This window comes from Bos indicus, chromosome 4, assembly GCF_029378745.1.
Source record: "Bos indicus isolate NIAB-ARS_2022 breed Sahiwal x Tharparkar chromosome 4, NIAB-ARS_B.indTharparkar_mat_pri_1.0, whole genome shotgun sequence".
In the NCBI taxonomy this organism is placed as follows: Eukaryota; Metazoa; Chordata; class Mammalia; order Artiodactyla; family Bovidae; genus Bos; species Bos indicus.
The window spans coordinates 114,345,796-114,365,154 of record NC_091763.1 but is presented as its reverse complement, the minus strand read 5'-3'; the positions used below and the strand labels follow the sequence as shown (position 1 = coordinate 114,365,154).

General features: G+C 45.9%; 1 protein-coding gene and 1 long non-coding RNA gene across 4 annotated transcripts in view; one reads left to right on the top strand and one right to left on the bottom strand.

The window, feature by feature from the left end:
* Nucleotides 1-814: 814 nt before the first annotated feature.
* LOC139182808 (uncharacterized) lies at nt 815-2,028 on the bottom strand. Its single transcript, XR_011566380.1, has 2 exons — nt 1,528-2,028; nt 815-1,291 (listed from the first exon to the last, which is right to left on the bottom strand). It is a non-coding gene; the product is annotated as an uncharacterized lncRNA (long non-coding RNA).
* A 331-nt stretch (nt 2,029-2,359) lies between these two features.
* Nucleotides 2,360-19,359, top strand: part of RHEB (Ras homolog, mTORC1 binding) — a 53,846-nt gene continuing 36,846 nt past the window's right edge. The window contains exon 1 of one of the 3 annotated variants that reach the window (XM_070788444.1): nt 2,360-2,779. In XM_070788444.1, the coding sequence (XP_070644545.1) occupies nt 2,630-2,779 (150 nt within the window). In that variant the 5' untranslated portion in view covers nt 2,360-2,629. The remainder of the gene's footprint in view (nt 2,780-19,359) is intronic. The other 2 variants (XM_019959354.2, XM_070788443.1) reach the window with 2 other exon arrangements.

The window sequence follows — 19,359 nt, the reverse complement described above, 5'->3', positions numbered from 1 at the left end:
CCAAGCAAGGGCACTTGTTGCTTTCTCTCTCTCCTTCCTGCTGCTGCATGAGCCCCAATAAGGCCCTGCCTGCATTTCCCATCTGGTCTCTTATCCTATATGGTCTGGCAGCAGTCAGGTATTTCTATGTGAATTCATACACCAATCCCAAATATTTCAGGTCATCTGAGTCATTTCTTAAACCAAGGAAATTCTCCCCATTCTGGAATAAAGGAATCTTCAGAACTCCGGGGTCTGGCCTAAATGGGCTTTAACACAACTGGAATATTTCACGAATGAATTTGTCATTTACAACTGCACTTCTCGGTCTGGACTCCTAAAAGTCTGGACTCCTAAGTCTGGACTTCTCAGGCTAGGGAGGCCTTTTTGGGGCAACACACAGAAAGAAATACATATTACAATGGAATGCAGTCCACAATACATATATACATAAACACATATACACACACAACAAAAGTGTCATGAAACAATACTCACCCTTACTATGCAACAAATTATTTTCTGTTCTTCTATTTAAAAAAAAACCCACTAAGCTGATTTCACAACCTACTGGGGAGTCTGGTACCATTAGTTCAAGATACTGTAGTGGGTACTGGCTCAATCACATCGCGCACTGGGACTCCATGGACTGTAGCCTGCCAGGCTCTTCTGTCCATGGAATTTCCCAGGCAAAAATACTGGAATGGGTTGACATCTCCTACTCCAGGGACCGAACCCGGTGTCTCTTGCCTCGACAGGCAGATTCTTTACCACTATGCCACCTGGAAAAAATACTGAAGGAGAAGCATCCAATTCACAGGACAAAAATTATACATTTTCCTGGCGAGTCCATTTTAAGACCCGAATTGTTTAATTATTTCAACTAATTACAGGGTGGAATGCAAAAATCAATGAACAAAAAAGACAACTTGAAAGATTTTCTCATGTCCAACTGGTGGCCTGGGGTTTCAGCTGTAAGACGCCCCCCTTCAGGACCTGAATGTGCAACGCGCACTCTCCAGTGAGCAGGGAGCAGTGGGAGGATTGTGCCCCAACGTCAGTGTTCTAAACCCAGCACCGCGACAGTCCTAGGGACTGTCACCTCTAAATCTTCCTAACCCAAGAATCCTGCCCTTGCCGCTCGGTTTCCTGCGGGCTTCTCCTCGGTGCTCACTGGGCGAGGCCATGACCAGAGTGGTGGTCCCACTTAACCAGGCAGGTCAACACTGCCAGACAGCCCGAGGACGACAGAAGGACTTTAGTAGGAGTAGCAGGTATCTGCTTCTTCAGCAACCTCCATGGACAAGAATACCTAGCATGATAGAAAGCTTTGATCGCATCCTGTTTTCCTGGGCCCGGTTTTCACCCTCTTGTCGCATGATCCAGGCCTCCCGAGCTGGCGTCCCTCCCTGCACTCCAAGACTGGTGCTACCCCCAGACACCCTTCACCAGCACCACTGAAAACGGGGTTGTCAGGGCACCTCTGGAGGGAAATAGAGCAGCGTCCCTTCAGCGGAGAAGTCAGCCCACGCCAGAGCGTCGGCTCACCGGTCTTAAATCCCCCTGGAAGGACGGTTCTGGAGAGTTCTCAGCCAACAACGGCGAGTGTTTTAAGTCTGCCTTACTCAATTAGCCATGCAGGCGTTGACAGTTAAACCTGCGTCGACCCGGCGCTGTTCCTTTCCCATGAGGTGCGTGGGATCCGCAAACGCCAGGGTTAAGACCGGAACTGAGGAGATGCATGATAAGTGAGGAGAACGCTTTTTTCATGAAACGCGTTCACATTTTCAATGAACGCATACTCCATTCTTCCCATGGTCCTTCACCCATGGCTGATGCTTCGTCATCACCTACATCCTCCAACCTAGACTCACGAAAGCCAATGCAGCAATTTTAAAACAAAAACAAAAAAACACACACGAGGAAGACACCGGCCAACCAACAGCCCACCAAGGTACCCGCCACGCGCCTTGTGCCTTTTAAGGGCTCAGCGGGCGCGAGTTCCAGGACCGCTCAGAGGCCCACCAATCACCGCACCTCCCACGCGTCTCCCCGCCCCCTCCCCGTGATCTGACCAATCCCTGGGGAGGTAGCTTCTCTCCGCCCCCCGCCCCCCCCACCCCGGCGCCCGCCTCCAGCCCCTCCGAACTTCGAAGCCTCCAAAGTTCACCGGCGCCCAGACGCGCGCTCCCAGTAGGCGTTTATTTTTAGCTGCCGGGCCAAGCAGCCCCCGCCTCCGGGCCCGCCTCTTCACCGCCCGCCCCCCCAATGGGAGAAGGAGTTTCCGTCGCGTCAGCGCGCGGGCGGATGGGAACTGTCCAATCAGCGCTCGGGGAGAGCTGGCGTCATTAAAAAGCGGCGGAAGACGGTGGGCGGGTCATGACGCAGCGAGTTTTAGTCGTGACTATTCCAGGGGCATCTCGGCGTCCCCTCTTTTTCCCTTTAAAGTAAAACACCTCCCGACGCACACCCCGTGCGTTTGGGGGAAGGGGCCGCGGCCGCGGGAGGGCGGTGCTGACGCGAGCCGCTTGCGGCGTCGCGCGGTCACGTGGGCGTGTTTGGGGGCGGGGCCGCGCGGCGGTTCCGGGCGGTTGGGCGCGCGAGCGAGGAGCTAAGGCAGCCGCGCCCGCCCGCCCCGCCCCGCCCCTGGATGCCGCTGTGCCCCGGCGCGGCCGCCGCCGATCGCAGCGCAGGAGCCGCCGCCGCCGCGGTTGATGTGGTTGACCCGGGGCTGAGGAGGCCGCTAAGATGCCGCAGTCCAAGTCCCGGAAGATCGCGATCCTGGGCTACCGGTCTGTGGGTGAGTGGCGGACGCCGCGCGGCCTCCTAGCTGCCCGGGCCCCGAGCCTCGCCCGGGGCCCGGCCAAGTTTGGGGCCGGCGCGGCCATGTGGCGGCCGCGCGTTTCGTAACCGGCCGCCCGCCGTCGCCGCCACCTCCATCTTGGAGCGGAGGCCGGCGGCGCGGCCGGGCCCGCGGGGCAGCGCGGGGGACGCGTGTGGGAGGCCGCGGGCAAACGGGCGCTCGGGTCGGGTCGGGCCGGGCCGGGTTGGCCGCCGCGCCGCCCGCCGCAGGGCCCTCCACAGCCCCGGAGTCGCACCTGTCCCCCCTTCCCCGCGGGGAGCAGTCCGTGATTGTTGCTGGTGGCCTTTTCCACCGCAAAATTAAAACCCGTGGGGCTTCAACAAAGGACGTGGCTCTTTAGCCGTAATTTTTCTGCCTTGTGAAGTTTCAACATTTTAAAGCAAACCCGGGAGCTCAGAGGACGTTTGGCTGCTGAGGGCCAGTTTCCTAGGAAGAAACTCGAAAGAGCCCCCCGCCCCCCTCAGCCTCCCGCTTCGGAAGCCCCCCGAGATGCTGCCAGCGACCGAAGTAGGAGGGCAGAGAAAGGGAAATTTCTGCCCTCTTGGTGTCCTGTTTTTTCCTTTGGGGAGGAAAAAAAGGTCAGATACCAGAATGTCGAAGTAATTCAAAAGTACCCCTCCCCACCCCCCGCCAAAGGTTGACATATATTTGAAACTGAGTGTGGCAGTCGTTTGTTCCACCCCGAACAGAGGTGGTCTGGGGTGGGAGGTGGTGGACGGGATGCCAGAAAACGAGGGAGAAAACAGAACCGTTGAACGGTGAGGTTTTTATTGTCTTTGACAACCGGAAGTCTGGAAAAATTACTTTTATCTTTCTGTGTTGTTTTTAAGAAGTAGCTGTCCAAGGAAAAGGGCGCACTTGACCACAGTGGGGTAGGGGAGGCCAGGGCAGGGGTTCGGAGTCTGTGGTGACTGCAAAAGGAGGTGACAAACTGCCCTGGGAAAGCTGGTAACTGCCTGCTCATTGGCCGAACTCCCCGACTTCGCTTTCCCTTCTGCTTCTTCACCCCCATTTTCCACGGTCGGTGCCAGGGTCTGTGCTCTTTGACCAAGATCAGCTGCAGCGTGCTTACTCACCCTTTTATCACCTCTCTGTCAAAGTGCTGGGGGGGATATCAAATGAGAGGCCGAGAGACTCTTGTGTACAGATAAGGGGCACCAGGAGCCCTGGGGGTAACTCCTGTGAGATGCGGTAATCGTGGGGGGCAAGGAGAGGTGACAGTCTTAACAACTGCAGCCGTCAAGTCACCCGCGTCAGATGGAGGCTTTTCAAGTCTCTAACAGCCCCGAATGTCCATATGGAACTACCGCATCCCACCTTTATCGACAGTCTGTATCTCAGAGCCTTTGCTTCTCTGTTCTCTTTTCCTCCTCTGCATTGTGAAGAGTGGGACTCGGACATATCCTGTCTCTTGAATGAGTTCTATCTCCTCAGAGTGCCCACTAGTTAAAGGTACCAGTGTCTGAAGTTACAGGTGACATGAATTACCTGGGCTGCCTGCTTTCAACTGAAGGGAATGTCCCGAACATCCTGGCTTATTTACCCCTTGAAATTCTTGAGATGGTGATTCCAGTCGCCAGTAATCTAGTCTAGCATTTTATCACTGTTTGTTAAAGAAGTTCTCTAGGTCCAGTTGAAACCAATTGTGTCTTACCTGCCTTCTGATGCCATCCTCTTGAAGACCCAGAGGTGACACATCACCCATTTGCCTTCACTTCACGTTTATTCTAAACCACTGTTCATGAAATACTGTGCTGGATTAGCCTCTAGGGGCCCCCAGAGCAGGTCCAGTGCCTGTTTTCTATGCCTTCCTATTGCTAAACCCAGCTCCATTGTGTTCACATTTATTTTCATACGTGGTGATGATTAAAATGTGTTTTGCACAGGTTCAATGACTACCAGTCTTTGCATTTGATTTTACCATTGTTTACCTTTGTTAGGAACCAGGACTTTTTGTACTTTGTGGGCTCTTTTGTTTTGCCAGCATCAGAAACGGAGATAGTTCCCTGATTCCACATCCTAGCCACTTTTCAGAGAATTACGCAGACTTCCGAGTTCACTGACATGTCTGCTTGCCAGTGATGCTAGAGTAGAGAAATCTGAGTGCCTGTGTTCCTAGGTTGTGTTACTGTGATGCTAAACTGTAGTGTCATATTGACTGGGGGTAAAAGAGTGGTGGGATAAGTCTAAGCCCAAAACCGCATCTTTCTTAGAATATTCTCTTGACTAAATATCGCATGCCAGTTTAACTCGTAAAATACTTGTCACTGTGAGTTTATTTTAAAAGTGTGGGCTTCCCTGGTGGCTCAGAGGTTAAAGTGTCTGCCTGCAATGTGGGAGACCCGGGTTCAATCCCTGGGTCGAGAAGATCCCCTGGAGAAGGAAATGGCAACCCACGCCAGGATTCTTCCCTGGGGAATCCCGTGGACAGAGAAGTGGGCTGGTGGGCTACAGTCCATGAGGCCACAAAGAGTCGGACATGACGGTTTGCCTTCAGATGAAGTTACTAAGTGCAATGACTGTTTTACGATTTGGAGTTCAAATTTTGTGTTTTTTTAAAACACTGAAAAAACTTACCAGTGAGAAAAACAGAATTCTCAGATAATTTATACAACTTTTTTTTTTTTTCCTGAAGCACCTTTCCTGTTATTTACAGTGTTAAGCTTTTAAGGACACGTCACCTGCAGCGCAGGCTGGCTTGCAGGGAGTGCTTTGTATGAATTGTTTTGGTGGTAGCCAAATGTGCCAGCTCCCTGACGTCCATTGTTCTAATACAAATGAGTAGTCCCGTGATAGGAGGTAACTGAATGAGTAGTCCTGTGATAGGAGGTAACTAAACTTAATCTGGCTAAAGTTATAGTGTCAGGTTAACAACTACCTTCAAATAAAATCTGGCATATTTTTCACTGGAATGTTACACAGAGAGGTTTGATGATCGAGTTTGCCATTAGACCACAACAATCAAAAGGTTGTCATATATTACTCTCGGAGGTTAGCAAACAGGATGGGATCAAAGGAATATGAAAGATCTTAAGAGAGAACATGAAAAAATTCTATGGTGTGGTAAAAGGCGTTTCAGTAAAAGTATCTCAAATCATTACCCTCCTTGTCAAAATGTTTTAGGTAGTAAAGAACGTGCGTCCTTTGATTTGGCTCCTTCACAGGGGAAGATATCAGTAAATTTGTTCCCAGTAGAATACCATCCAATTGTATGCTGATTTACTGTATATTTTTAAATTACCGTATCCTTTTCTAACACATGGCTTTGAGGACTTGTAAAGTTAGAGATTGTTTGCCATGTATAAAATGTATTAGTATGTGAAATTGTATGTTCATGTGCTTTATAACATTGCGAAGTTGTGTACCTGTGGGTGGGGATAGTCCTGTGGTGACCACCTTGTGCTGAAGCTTGAAATTAACTTTTCTTTCAGTGCCATTCATTGTTCTGTACAAGAAATACTCAGAGTTTGCATTTGTAATTTGACTTGCCAGCGCTTAATACAGTCTTCATAGACTTTTTCCGTCTTTGGCTGCGCAGGGTCTTTGGCGCTTTGCGTGTGTTTTCTCTAGGTGCAGTGAGCAGGCGCTTCCCTTGTTGTGGACCACAGACTAGGTGCTTGGGCTTCAGTAGTTGGGACTTGCGGACTTAGTTGCTCCATGGCATGTGATGTGAGTCTTCCCTGGCTAGGCATTGAGCCTGTGTCCCCTGCGTTGGCCAGGTTGATTCTTATCCTCTGTACTACCAAGGAAGTCCCTAGAATTTTTTAAGTATAGTTGATGTATCATATTTATATAAGTTACAGGTGTACAGTAGAGTGGTTCACATTTTTAAAGGCTGTTCTCTGTTTACAGTTGCTATAAAATCTTGCCTGTATGTTCCTCCTGTGGTACAATGTATTGAGCTTGTTTTGCTCATAATAGTTTGTACCTCTTAATCTCCTGCTGCCGTATTGCCTCTCCCTACTTCTAAACGTTAGTCCTGTATATCTGTGAACCTGCTTTTTTTGTTATATCAAATGTTAATGTGATGTGCCTGCGAGTTACAGCAATCTGTGCCTCCCTTCATCCCCCCAGAAGAAACGCTGTACTCAGCAGCAGTCCCCTCCCATCCTCTCCTCTCCTCTCCTCTCCTCCCCTGGCATCACTAATCTTTCTGTTTCTACAGATTTACCTTTTCTGGACATTTCATATAAATGGAATCACCTATACCTGGCCTTGCATGCCTAGCATTTTTCATTTAACATAAATATTTCCCAGGTTCCTCCGTGTTGAAGCAGGTAGCAGTAATTCATTCCTTTTGGTTGCCAAATAATAATCCATTATTTGAATATACCACATTCTATTTATACGTTTGTTAACGTATAGGCATGTGGTCTGTTTCTACATTTGGGCTAATATAGATAATGCTGTTAGGAGCATTCCCGTTACATATTTTTTGTATGTGAAATTTTTGTGTAGACATGTTTCTCTTCTTTTGGGTATACTTCTAGGAGTATAATTGTAATTGCTGGGTCATATGGTAATTGTACGTTTAACGTTTTGAAGAACCATCAAACTTTTTCAACCAGTTTACATTCCAGCTAACAATTGAAATCGGTTTCAGTCTCTCCACATCCTCACCAACACTTCTAATCATCTATCTTTTTATTTAATTTTGTTATTTCTATTATCTTAATTAAAAAAAATTTTTTTTATTGAAGTATAGTCGACTCACAGGGCTTCCCTGGTGGCTTGCAGTGCAGGAGACCTGGATTCAATCTCTGTGTTTGAAAGATCCCCTGGAGAAGGGAATGCCAACCCACTCCAGTATTCTTGCCTGGAGACTCGCATGGACAGAGGAGCCTGAAGGGCTATAGTCTGTGGGGTCACACAGGGTCAGACACAACTGATGGACTTCACTTCTTTCACTTTTCGTAGCGGACTGACAGTGTTGTGTTTCTGGTGTGCAGCAAACACTGAGTTACACGCACCTGTGTATTCATCCTCTTTTCCACTGGGTTTTGTCACAGGCCGTTGAACATAGGTCCCTGTGCTACGTAGTGTGTGTGTGTGCTCACTTGTGTCTGACTCTGACCCTGTGGACCTTAGGCCACCCTGCTCCTCTGTCCATGGGACTCTCAAGGCAAGAATACTGGAGGGGTTGCCATTTCCTTCTCCAGGGTGCTATACAGTAGGAACTTGTGTATTTTATATTCAATATATAATTGTATCTGCTAATCCCAAACTCGTGATTTATCCCTTCCCCACATACCGTTACCCCTTTTTAATGGTAAGTTTGTCTGTGAGTCTGTTTCTGTTTCGTAAATGACTTCGTTTGTGTCATATTTAAGATTCCACATATGAGTGATATCCTAGAGTACTTGTGTTTCTTTGTGTGGCTTAACTTCACTTAGTGCGGTAACCTGTAGGTCCGTCCGTGTTGCTGCAAATGCTATCGTTCCTTTCTTTTTGTGGCTGAGTAACAGTCCCGGTCTGTATGTACCACACCTTCTGTGGTCCTCTCCCCGTGGGCGTTTAGAGCGCTTCCATGTTTTTGCTGTTGTAAATAGTGCTGCCATGAACGCTGGGGTGCGTGTATCTTTTTGAGTTAGAGTTTTTGTCTCTTGGGGGTATATGCCCAGGAGTGCGATTGCAGGATCATATGGCAGCCCTAGTTCTAGTTTTTTAAGGAACCTCCGGACTGTTTTCCATAGTGGTTGCACCAGCTTACATTCCTACCAACAGTGTAGGAAGCTTTCCTTTTCTCCACACCTTCTCCAGCATTTGTTATTTGTAGATTTGATGTCCATTCTGATGGGTGTGGGGGATACCTCATTGTAAATTTGATGTGCATTTCTCTAGTAATTAACTAAATGCAGAGTTCCAGAGAATTGCAAGGTGAGATAAGAAAGCCTTCTTAATGCAAAGAAATAGAGGAAAACAATAGATGGGAAAGATAAGATCTCTCCAAGAAAATTGGAGATAGCAAGGGAACATTTGATGCAAAAATAAAGAACAGAAACATCAAGGACCTAACAGAGACAGAAAAGATTAAGAAGAGGTGGCAAGAATACACAGAAGAACTGTACAAAAAAGGCCTTGATGACCTGGATAACTATGATGGTGTGGTCACTCTCCCAGAGCCAGACATCCTGGAACGTGAAGTCAAGTGGGCCTTAGGAAGCATCACTACGAACAAAGCTAGTGGAGGTGATGAAATTCCAGCTGAGTGATTTCAAGTCCTAAAAGATGGTGCTGTTAAAAGTGCCAGCAAATTTGGAAAACTCAGCAGTGGCCATAGGATTGGAAAAGGTCAAATTTCATTTCAATCCCAAAGAAGGACAATCCAAAGAATATTCAAACTACCCTACAGTTGCACTCATTTCACATAGTAGCAAAGTAATGCTCACCTTCAAGCTAGGCTTCAGCATTACGGAACCGAGAACTGTTGAAGCTGGATTTGGAAAAGGTAGAGGAACCATTGCCACCATCCATTGGATCATAGAGAAAAACAAGAGGATTCCAGAAAAACATCTGCTTCGTTGACTATGCCCCATGAACATGAATTGAGCAAACTCTGGGAGATAGTGGAGGACGGGAAAGCCTGGTGTGCTGCAGTCCATAGGGTTGCAAAGAGTCGGACACTTCCGGTGACTGAACACTAATTAGCTCATCCGTCCTTCTTGTACTAGCCATCCTTATGAGTTTATGAAGGGTCATATACAATGTGCAAATAATTTCTTCCATTCTGTGGGTTCTTTTCACTTTCTTGAAGGTGGCCTTCCTTTGAAGCAAAAAGTTCTCAGTTTTGACAAAGTCCATTTTATTTATATTTTTATTTTGTCACTTGTACTTTTGGTGTCATATTTTAGAAACCATTGCCTAGTTCAAAAATATAGATTTACTACTATGTTCTCTTTTAAACGTTTTAAATCTTTATCTCTTACATTTGGGTCTATTATCTATTCAGAGCTAAATTTTATGGTGGGAAATAGGAGTAAAACTTGATGCTTTTGTATGTAGATACCGAGTTGTGCCACCACCTTTGTTAAAAGACTGTTCTTTCTTCATTGGATTGTCTAGACGTCCTTGTCAAAAACCAAAAGTGATCCATCTCAAAATGGAAGTACTGTTTGCAATGGAGAAGAAAGCCCCTCCCCTTCATCTCTCTTCCCTCTGAAAAAAGTTACAAGGTGGTAATAGAAACTCATTTCACGTTAAATAATAAATTACAAAAAAGAAAAACCCCAGTGATCATAAATATATGATTTTTTTCTGGACTATTCCTTTGATCTGTGTGTTGGTCCTTGTGCCAGTATCACACTATTTTGATTACTGTTTTTTTATGGTAAGTTTCAAAATAGGGAAGTGTGAACCCTCTAACTTAATCCTTTTTCAAGATTAACTTCTGAGTCCCTCGTATTTCCATAGGAATTTTAGGACTGGCTTATCAATTTCTGCAAAAAAAAAGGCAAGTGGGATTTTGTTTTACAAATTTGCAAGTGTCTTCAACGCCTGGTTTAAAAAACACTTGAATTCTCTTATCTGCTTCTGAGTTCCTTCCTGAGTTCTTTGCAATATATAACTTTATATAAAGTATATAAGGGAAATCCAACCTGCCAGATAGGTACTTGGGAAATGGAGGAGTATTTTAATACTGTCACATTAAATTACTAATACAATACTTTTTTGGGTGATTGTGGCTGTTCTCTGATACTCGGGCTTCCCAGGTGACACAGTGGTAATGAATTCGCCTGCCAGTGCAGGAGATATGGGTTCAATCCCTGAGTCGAGTAGATCCCCTGGAGTAGGAAATGACAACCTGCCTGGAGAGTTCCACAGACTGAGGAGCCTGGAGGGCTATAGGCCATGGGGTCATGAAGAGTCGGACACAATTGAGTGTGCATGCCCGCTCGTGCGTGCACACACACACACACACACTCTGATACTCACGAAGACTCCGTAAGTGGAACTTTCTTAGAAGTTAGTTGTACTATCTGAAATCATGAAGGTTTTTTTTTTGTTTTTTCACTCTGTACCTTTGAACTCCATTGACTTGTCTGCACTTCGCGTGGATCTTCTACCCACACCTGATTTGGGAACGTGGTACATTGTTGTTCAGTCGCTGAGTCATGTCTGACTCTTTGTGACCCCATGGACTGCAGCACACCAGGCTTCTCTGTTCTTCACCATCTCCCAGAGCTTGCTCAAACTCATTTCCATAAAGTCAGTGATGCCATCCAACCATCTCATCCTCTGTCATCCCTTTCTCCTCCTGCCCTCAATCTTTCCCAGCATCAGGGTCTTTTCCAGTGAGTCAGCTCTTCAAATCAGGTGACCAAAGTATTGGAGCTTCAGCTTCGATATCAATCCTTCCAATGAATCTTCAGGATCGATTTCCTTTAGGATTGACTGGTGGGATCTCCTTGTAGTCCAAAGGGCTCTCAAGAGTCTTCTCCAGCACCACAGTTAAAAGGCATCAGTGCTTTGGCGTTCAGCCTTCTTTATGGTCTAACTCTCACACCCATATATGACCACTGGAAAAACCATAGCTTTGACTAGACAGACCTTTGTAGGCAAAGTAGTGTCTCTGCTTTTTAATGTGCTGTCTAGGTTGGTCATAGCTTTTCTTCCCAGGAGCAAGTGTCTTTTAATTTCATGGCTGCAGTCAGCATCTGCAGTGATTTTGGAGCCCAGAAAAATAAAGTCTCTCTCTGTTTCCATTGTTTCCCCATCTATTTGCCATAAAGTGATGGGACCAGATGCCAGGATCTTCATTTCTTAAATGTTGAGTTTTAAGCCAGCTTTTTCACTCTCCTCTTCTACTTTCATCAAGAGACTCTTTAGTTCTTCTATTTTTGCCATAAGGGTGGTGTCATCTGCATATCTGAGGTTATTGATATTTCTCCCGGCAATCTTGATTCCGGCTTGTGCTTCATCCAGCCCAGTGTTTCTCATGATGTACTCTGCATATAAGTTAAATAAGCAGGGTGACAATATACAGCTTTGATGTACTCCTTTCCCGATTTGGAACCAATCTGTTGTTCCACGTCTGATTCTAACTGTTGCTTCTTGACCTGCATACAGATTTCTCAGGAGGCAGGTAAGGTGATCTGGTATTCCCACCACCCATTCTTTTAAACGAATTCTCTTTAAGAATTTTCCACAGTTTGTTGTGATCCACAAGTCAAAGGCTTTGGCATAGTCAATAAAGCAGAAGTAGATGTTTTTCTGGAACTCTTCCTTTTCCATGATCCAGCGGATGTTGGCAGTTTGATCTCTGGTTCCTCTGCCTTTTCTAAATCCAGCTTGAACATCTTGTAGGTCTTAGTTCACATACTATTGAAGCCTGGCTTGGAGAATTTTGAGCATTACTTTGCTAGCCTGTGAGATGAGCTCAGTTGTACAGTAGTTTGAACATTCTTTGGCATTGCCTTTCTTTGGGATTGGATCGAAAACTGACCGTTTCCAGTCCTGTGGCCACTGCTGAGTTTTCATATTTGCTGGCATGTTGAGAGCAGCACTTCAACAGCATCATCTTTTAGGATTTCAGCTCAGCTAAAAATTTCAGCTCAGCTGAAATTCCATCACCTCCACTAGTTTTGTTCGTAGTGATGCTTCCTAAGGTCCATTTGACTTCACACTCCAAGATGTCTGGCTCTAGGTGAGTGATCAGACCATCATGGTTATCTGGGTCATTAAGATCCAGTCAGTTGGAAATACTGGTTCACTCTTTCGCAGATCTTGCCACATTTCAACACATTTCAGTATACAACTATTTCTTTAAATGACATCTTGTAACATCACCACCCATCTTCTCAGAAAAATTAAATACTGGGAAGTAGTTAAGATCACCCTGAGTGATGCAGATTTTCCAGAATTCCTCTTGAAAGTTCAAGTTTGATTGCTGGCAAAATGCTATCAGTTTTTCTTGAAATGAGAGTCTCCTTTCTTTCATTTCCAAGAAGGTGTCTGCCAGAGACCCGCATCTGGAACAGCAATAGCTTCTTGGTCGTTCTTACAGGTAAAAAAGGCATTCCACAATAAAGCTGCCTGTTTCAGACCACTTCCCACACGAGTGCTTTTTCCCCAGGTGATGCCATGCTCAAGTGTGTAGCAGCCACACTCTATGCAAACATCCCATTCTGTGTGCAGAATATTCAAACGACGTAGATTTAAAGGTCAAGATTTCATAAAGTTAGTTATTTTTACTGCTTCCTCAAGGACACTGTTAAGAAAAAGTGGCCTTTTTTGTTTTCTCCTTTTTACTGTGCGTGCATAGTGTGAGGAGTATGTGACTGTCCTTTACAGTTTGTGACCAGTGTCTTGATTTGTGCTAAGGGGCACCAAGCTAGCAGTTTGACCACCATTGGTTTTGCACCATAAATGCACACAAAAGCATAGTGGAAAAGGCAGATTATACAGTGAGTCCTCTACATAGGAACAGGGTCCATTCTGAGAGCACATCCTTGCATGTGTGTGAAAGTCTCTCAGTCGTGTCCGACTCTTTGCAACCCCATGGACTGTGGCCCGCCAGGCTCTTCTGTCCATGGAATTCTCCAGGCCAGAATGCTGGAGGGGGTAGCCGTACCCTTCTCTAGGGGATCTTCCCGACTCAGGAATCGAACCAGGGTCTCCTGCGTTGCAAGCAGATTCTTTACCAGCTGAGCTATCCAGTTTTTTTCTTAAGTCCAACAGAGTTGGCCTAGGTGCCCAACTAACACAATTGGCTATACAGTACTGTTCTGTAGTAGGTTTATAATACTCTTCACACAAATAGTACATAAAAAACAAAGAATAAAACATTTTTACTCTTACAGTACCTTGAAAAGTACAGTAGTAACAGAAGTACGGTACAAGAGCTGGCACTCGGGCATGTTCTCATCTTTGGAAGTTTGTGTGTAGAGGGCTTACTGTGAAATAGTTTGACTTATGAGCCCCCTGAGAGTGTCTCCGGGGCCCCCCAACGTTGTACAGACTGCACTTGGAGAACCATAGTGCACGGGATCTGGCTAGACTGCTGCTCGCTCCTGTTCAGCAGGGTGCGGTGACCACAGTCTTAGCGGAGCCTTCCAGAAGAGGCCCTGCAGCATCGGAGGAGACCAGGCTGGTGAACCGGGAAGGAGCTTGGCATGCTGAGAAGGAAGGAAGTGGGGGTGGCTGGGCTTCGCGAGGTGGAAAGGGGAAGCAGGGTTGGAAAGGTAGGCAGGAGCTGGCTTTAGGGAACTGGAGGGCAGCTTTCCTGTGTGGTACGCAGTGAATTACTGAAGCCTGGGGAGAGTTAGGTGTCTAAATGCCAGTTGACTTGGCCTCTGATGGTTGTGCAATTAGGGTGAATGCTTGGTTTTCAACCTGGTACCGGTGAAGCTCCCAAAAGAGTAATAATTGCCATGGTGGCAGCACTGCCAAGACCTATATGCTAATTAGGTGGTTTTCAAGTCCAAATATCAGCAACTTTATCACACAATATGAAATGGCATCTGTGCCTGTGACCATGAAGTCAGAAAGGTGCAACATTTCCCTTAGCTTGGGCCTGGAAGAGAGCTAATAATAATAACTCTAATACTGTCCACGAGTGGATTGTACTTATTCACTTGAATAAATCAGAACTGACCTGGGACGTGATTGTGCAAGATAAAGCATTATGAAATCTTCAGTGCTCACAGTTGAGAGAACCTTTATTCTTAGTTCTAATTTATTTTGAAGTACCAAATTAAATCTTAGAGTACTCATAGTCTGTCTTAAACTGATAACTGTCAGAATGCAGACTGTTTAGTACCTTTGACATGAATCGCTGATTGATTTAGAAATATAATTTAATATCTGAAACACAAAGGTCCCAGGATGCTATTTTAGTGTTCTAATAGTTTTAAATATATATGGGGCTTCTGACAAAAGAGAGTTCCACGTGGGGCATCATAATTTGAAGTCTAAATTGGTGTTAGTTTAGAACAGAAATGCTGAAAATCTTGTGCTGTGCTTTGTAGGCAAGTGAGAGCAGGGCAGTTTAAGGATACCAACATAATTACCTCCTCTGTGTCCTTGGTTGGTCGGTGTCCTAGCCATGATAGAATTGAGCTCCCCCTTACCTACCTGCTCCCCTCCCCCGTGTTTCCTTTTGTGTTTTCATGCTTGCAGAAAGACTCCTCCAGGACTTTTGAAACAGAAATAAATATTTTAACAAGCCATGTTCCAATCCTGCTTTTTGCAAGATTCAAAGTTGAATGTTAGCTCCATGATGGCATAGTGAATAATTTGTGAAAGTGGAGATGAAAATACTGGCTTTTACAGTTCATACAGTTTTAGGACATGAAAGTGCTTTTCTTGGACTAGTATGTCTTGAGTATAAATGCATCTGGCCAGTATTTTGCCCGTTCTCAAATCTAAATCACTTTCAGAATTTATTTTAGAAGATTTTATAAATACAGGTTCTTTTTAGTCTTGTTCATGATTTAAGTGAGTGAATAAACAACGTAGCTGGCAAAATTCAACCATGGTGGCTGAATTCAAGATGGAGGAAGATTCAAAATGATCTTGCCAGACTGGATGTGTGTGCTAAGTCACTTCGGTCAGGTCTGACTCTGTGACCCCATGGACTTCAGCCTGCCAGGCTTCTCAATCCATGGGATTCTCCAGGCAAGAATACTGGAGTGGGTTGCCATTTCCTCCTCTGGGGGATCTTCCTGACCCAAGGATTGAAGCCAAATCTCTTAGGTCTCAAGCATGGCAGTCAGGTTCTTTTCCCCTGGTGCCACCTGGCTCTCCGTGGCAGGAACAGAAGTGGGAAAGCTCTGTGGGATTTCTAATCCATCTGTGCTGTGCTTAGTCGCTCAGCCATATCCAACTCTGTGCGACCCCCTGTAGCCCACCAGGCTCCTGTGTCCGTGGGGATTCTCCAGGCAAGAATACTGGAATGGGTTGCCATTTGCTTCTCCAGGAGATATTCCCAAGCCAGGGATCGAACCCACATCTCCCACGTTGCAGGCAGATTCTTTATCGTCTGAGCCACCAGGAAACAAGCCCTCTAATCCATCTGCTGATGAGAAATTAGAAGTGAGTATGACCCTGAGTACCCTCAGGAGCAGGAGCACCTCACTGCAGAGGAGAGCTGTGCAAGAGTTTAGAGCATCCCTGGGGCGGCTGCTGAAGGAAAGGTGAAGTCGTGTGTTCACATCTCAGAAGAAATCTGTGCACATCCAGGCTGAGAGACCTGGATTCATTTTCTGAGCAGTTCAGGTGACCGGTTCTCAGGTGAACCTGTGAGACCTAACATTTAGTTGTCTCAGTTCTGGTGCCCACTTCCAGTGGTGGTTCTTACACTTGAACTTCAGGAGTTTTGCCTGAGACCATGTGCACATTTTCTGAGGAAAGAGTCCAGGGTTTTATCAACTCCCCAGAGGACTTCAGTCCCCCAAAAGGTCGAACTACTGAAACGACTGGTTGACGAGGACAGTGTGTGGGTTAAGTGTACCACATGTTATTCAAATGTTCATTAAATGTTTGAGTCAACTATGTCCCTTCCATGGACCAGGCACTGTGTTCTGAGTCCCCAAGGCTGGGGAAGTCCTGACCTCTGCTGCCGGGGAACTTCAGTCTAGTGAGGGAGCCACAGCAAACAGATACATCACTGCCGCTAGTAATCATTGGCGGGTGTTCTTAAAAACATTTACTGGTATGGGATGCCTTAACCTCCAGACCACCTGATCTTCCTCTTGAGAAATTTGTATGCAGGTCAGGAAGCAACAGTTAGAACTGGACATGGAACAACAGACTGGTTCCAAATAGGAAAAGGAGTTCGTCAAGGCTGTATATGGTCACCCTGTTTATTTAACTTATATGCAGAGTACATCATGAGAAATGCTGGACTGGAAGAAACACAAGCTGGAATCAAGATTGCCGGGAGAAATATCAATAACCTCAGATATGCAGATGACACCACCCTTATGGCAGAAAGTGAAGAGGAACTAAAAAGCCTCTTATTGAAAGTGAAAGTGGAGAGTGAAAAAGTTGGCTTAAAGCTCAACGTTCAGAAAATGAAGATCGTGGCATCTGGTCCCATCACTTCATGGGAAATAGATGGGGAAACAGTGGAAACAGTGTCAGACTTTATTTTTGGAGGCTCCAAACTCACTGCAGATGGTGACTGCAGCCGTGAAATTAAAAGACGCTTACTCCTTGGAAGGAAAGTTATGACCAACCTAGATAGCATATTCAAAAGCAGAGACATGACTTTGCCAACAAAGGTCTGTCTAGTCAAGGCCATGGTTTTTCCAGTGGTCATGTATGGATGTGAGAGTTGGACTGTGAAGAAGGCTGAGCGCCGAAGAATTGATGGTTTTGAACTGTGGTGTTGGAGAAGGCTCTTGAGAGTCCCTTGGCCTGCAAGGAGATCCAACCAGTCCATTCTGAAGGAGATCAGCCCTGGGATTTCTTTGGAAGGAATGCTGCTAAAGCTGACACTCTAGTACTTTGGCCACCTCACGTGAAGAGTTGACTCATTGGAAAAGACTCTGATGCTGGGAGGGATTGGGGGCAAGAGGAGGAAGGGACGACAGAGGATGAGATGGCTGGATGGCATCACTGACTCGATGGGCATGAGTCTGAGTGAACTCCGGGAGTTGGTGATGGACAGGGAGGCCTGGCGTGCTGTGATTCATGGGGTCGCAAAGAGTCGGACACGACTGAGCGACTGAACTGAACTGAACTGAACTGAACCTCCAGGAGGTAGCTCAGGAATAATGAGGACCTAATTGCACGGGATCAATGTAGATGTTTAAAGAACTTTTGAAGAAATAATCTGTATCAATAACCATTTATGCTGATTGATAAATAGGCTCTATTTCATGTCTCGATTCATTTTCCTAACTTTTTTGTTATTACTAGTTTTAATCAGTCTTAAGCTCCATGTGGTTGTTACAAGATTGTGTTATAATTTAGGAATTTCTCTCGTTTGCTTTTCTCCAGCTCTTTCCCACCCTGACCCCCAACCTTCTCCCCAGTTTTGACCCCGGATCTAGCAAAATTCATTCTTCATTGTTGCCAGACATTTAATTGACTGCAGTTTTTTGGTTCTGTTCTCTTGCTTTCCAACTTGGCTTTATCTGTAAATCATTCCATATAGATGAATATCCTGTTCTTGAAATCTTCAGGGAAGCAGTTCCTGGCGTTTCATAGCAGCACTTCTTTTTCTTCTCTTTAGTTGAGTAGTCCTGACAGGTAACAAGATGATTCATTTATGTAGCTCAAATCTTCATGTTACAGAATTAAATACAAACGTATTTGTCTCCCGTTTCCTCAGAGGCACATGTCTGGTAGCATGTATGCTCTGTGTGCTCAGTCGTGTCCGACGCTTTGCGACCCCAGGGACTGTCACCTGCCAGGCTCCTCTGTCCATGGGATTCTCTAGGCAAGAATCCTGGAATGGCTTGCCATTTTCTTCTCCAAGGGATCTTCCCAACCGAGGGATCAAACCCACGTCTCTTCTGTCTTCTGCATTGACAGGCAAATTCTTTAGCATCAGCTTCTCTTGACAATAGTAAGCACCAAGGAAGCGTTTAAGTGAGTAATAATTTTACGAACCAGTTTTACGTATTCTCTTTGTTGTGGTAACTGCACCTTAATTTTTTTCTCTCCTAACACCCATTTTTTTGAAAATTAGTAAGGAAGTGTGAGAAAGAATAAGGTGGTGTCAGTCCTGCTTAATTCATAGGAACAAGTGAGATAATTCACGTGAAAATGTTTTGTAAACTCCTTAACATGGTGTCTCACTTGTAGCTTCTGGTGAACAATTAAAATCTGGATTATCTGCATCACATGCCCTCACGTGACCCTGTGTGTGCTGGAGATGTGGGGATGAGTGTGCCTGTTAGACTCCAGGGAGCACTTGTACAGAACACACCGGAACTCCTTAGACATCCTTTTTAAAATGAGAATGGTGAGGTCAGGGTTTGTATTTTTCAAAAGGCTTTCTTGGTGACCTTGATATGTATACATCTCACCCTGCCCCCTCAAAAAAGCAACAATAACCAATGCTGCTATTGACAGAACTACACTTCTTTTTTCCCCACTAAAATGGGTGTGTACTTTAATAAGCATGTAATTGATATTGTGTATTGTGTGAGGAACACATTGTTAAACAAGCCTTCACACAGTTCATTGTTATTCTAGCCCTTTTAATAGCGATGATACACATACTCAGGTTGCCATCCCCATTTGCAACCCCGGCTGATTCTGCAGTCTTTCTCTGCTGTTTGCAGACCTGGTCCCCTTATCCCTGCCCTTCTGTCAGTGGCTCCCAGAGAAGCCCCTTCCTGGTACTTCACGGCTTGGCCCTGCAGCATTCGTGGCCAGCAGGGCACTGCAGAGATGACCATGGGCCGGTGCGAGGCTTCAAGCCGTAAGAAGTCGGCAGCTTCCAGTAGTTTTGGGGGAACACTCAGGAGAGGACACGTGGGGAGGGAGAAGGTCCAGCGCTCCCTCTGAGTCGCCCACAGCCACCACCCTCTGAGGAGCCAGCTAAGCCCAGGAGCAAATGAAAT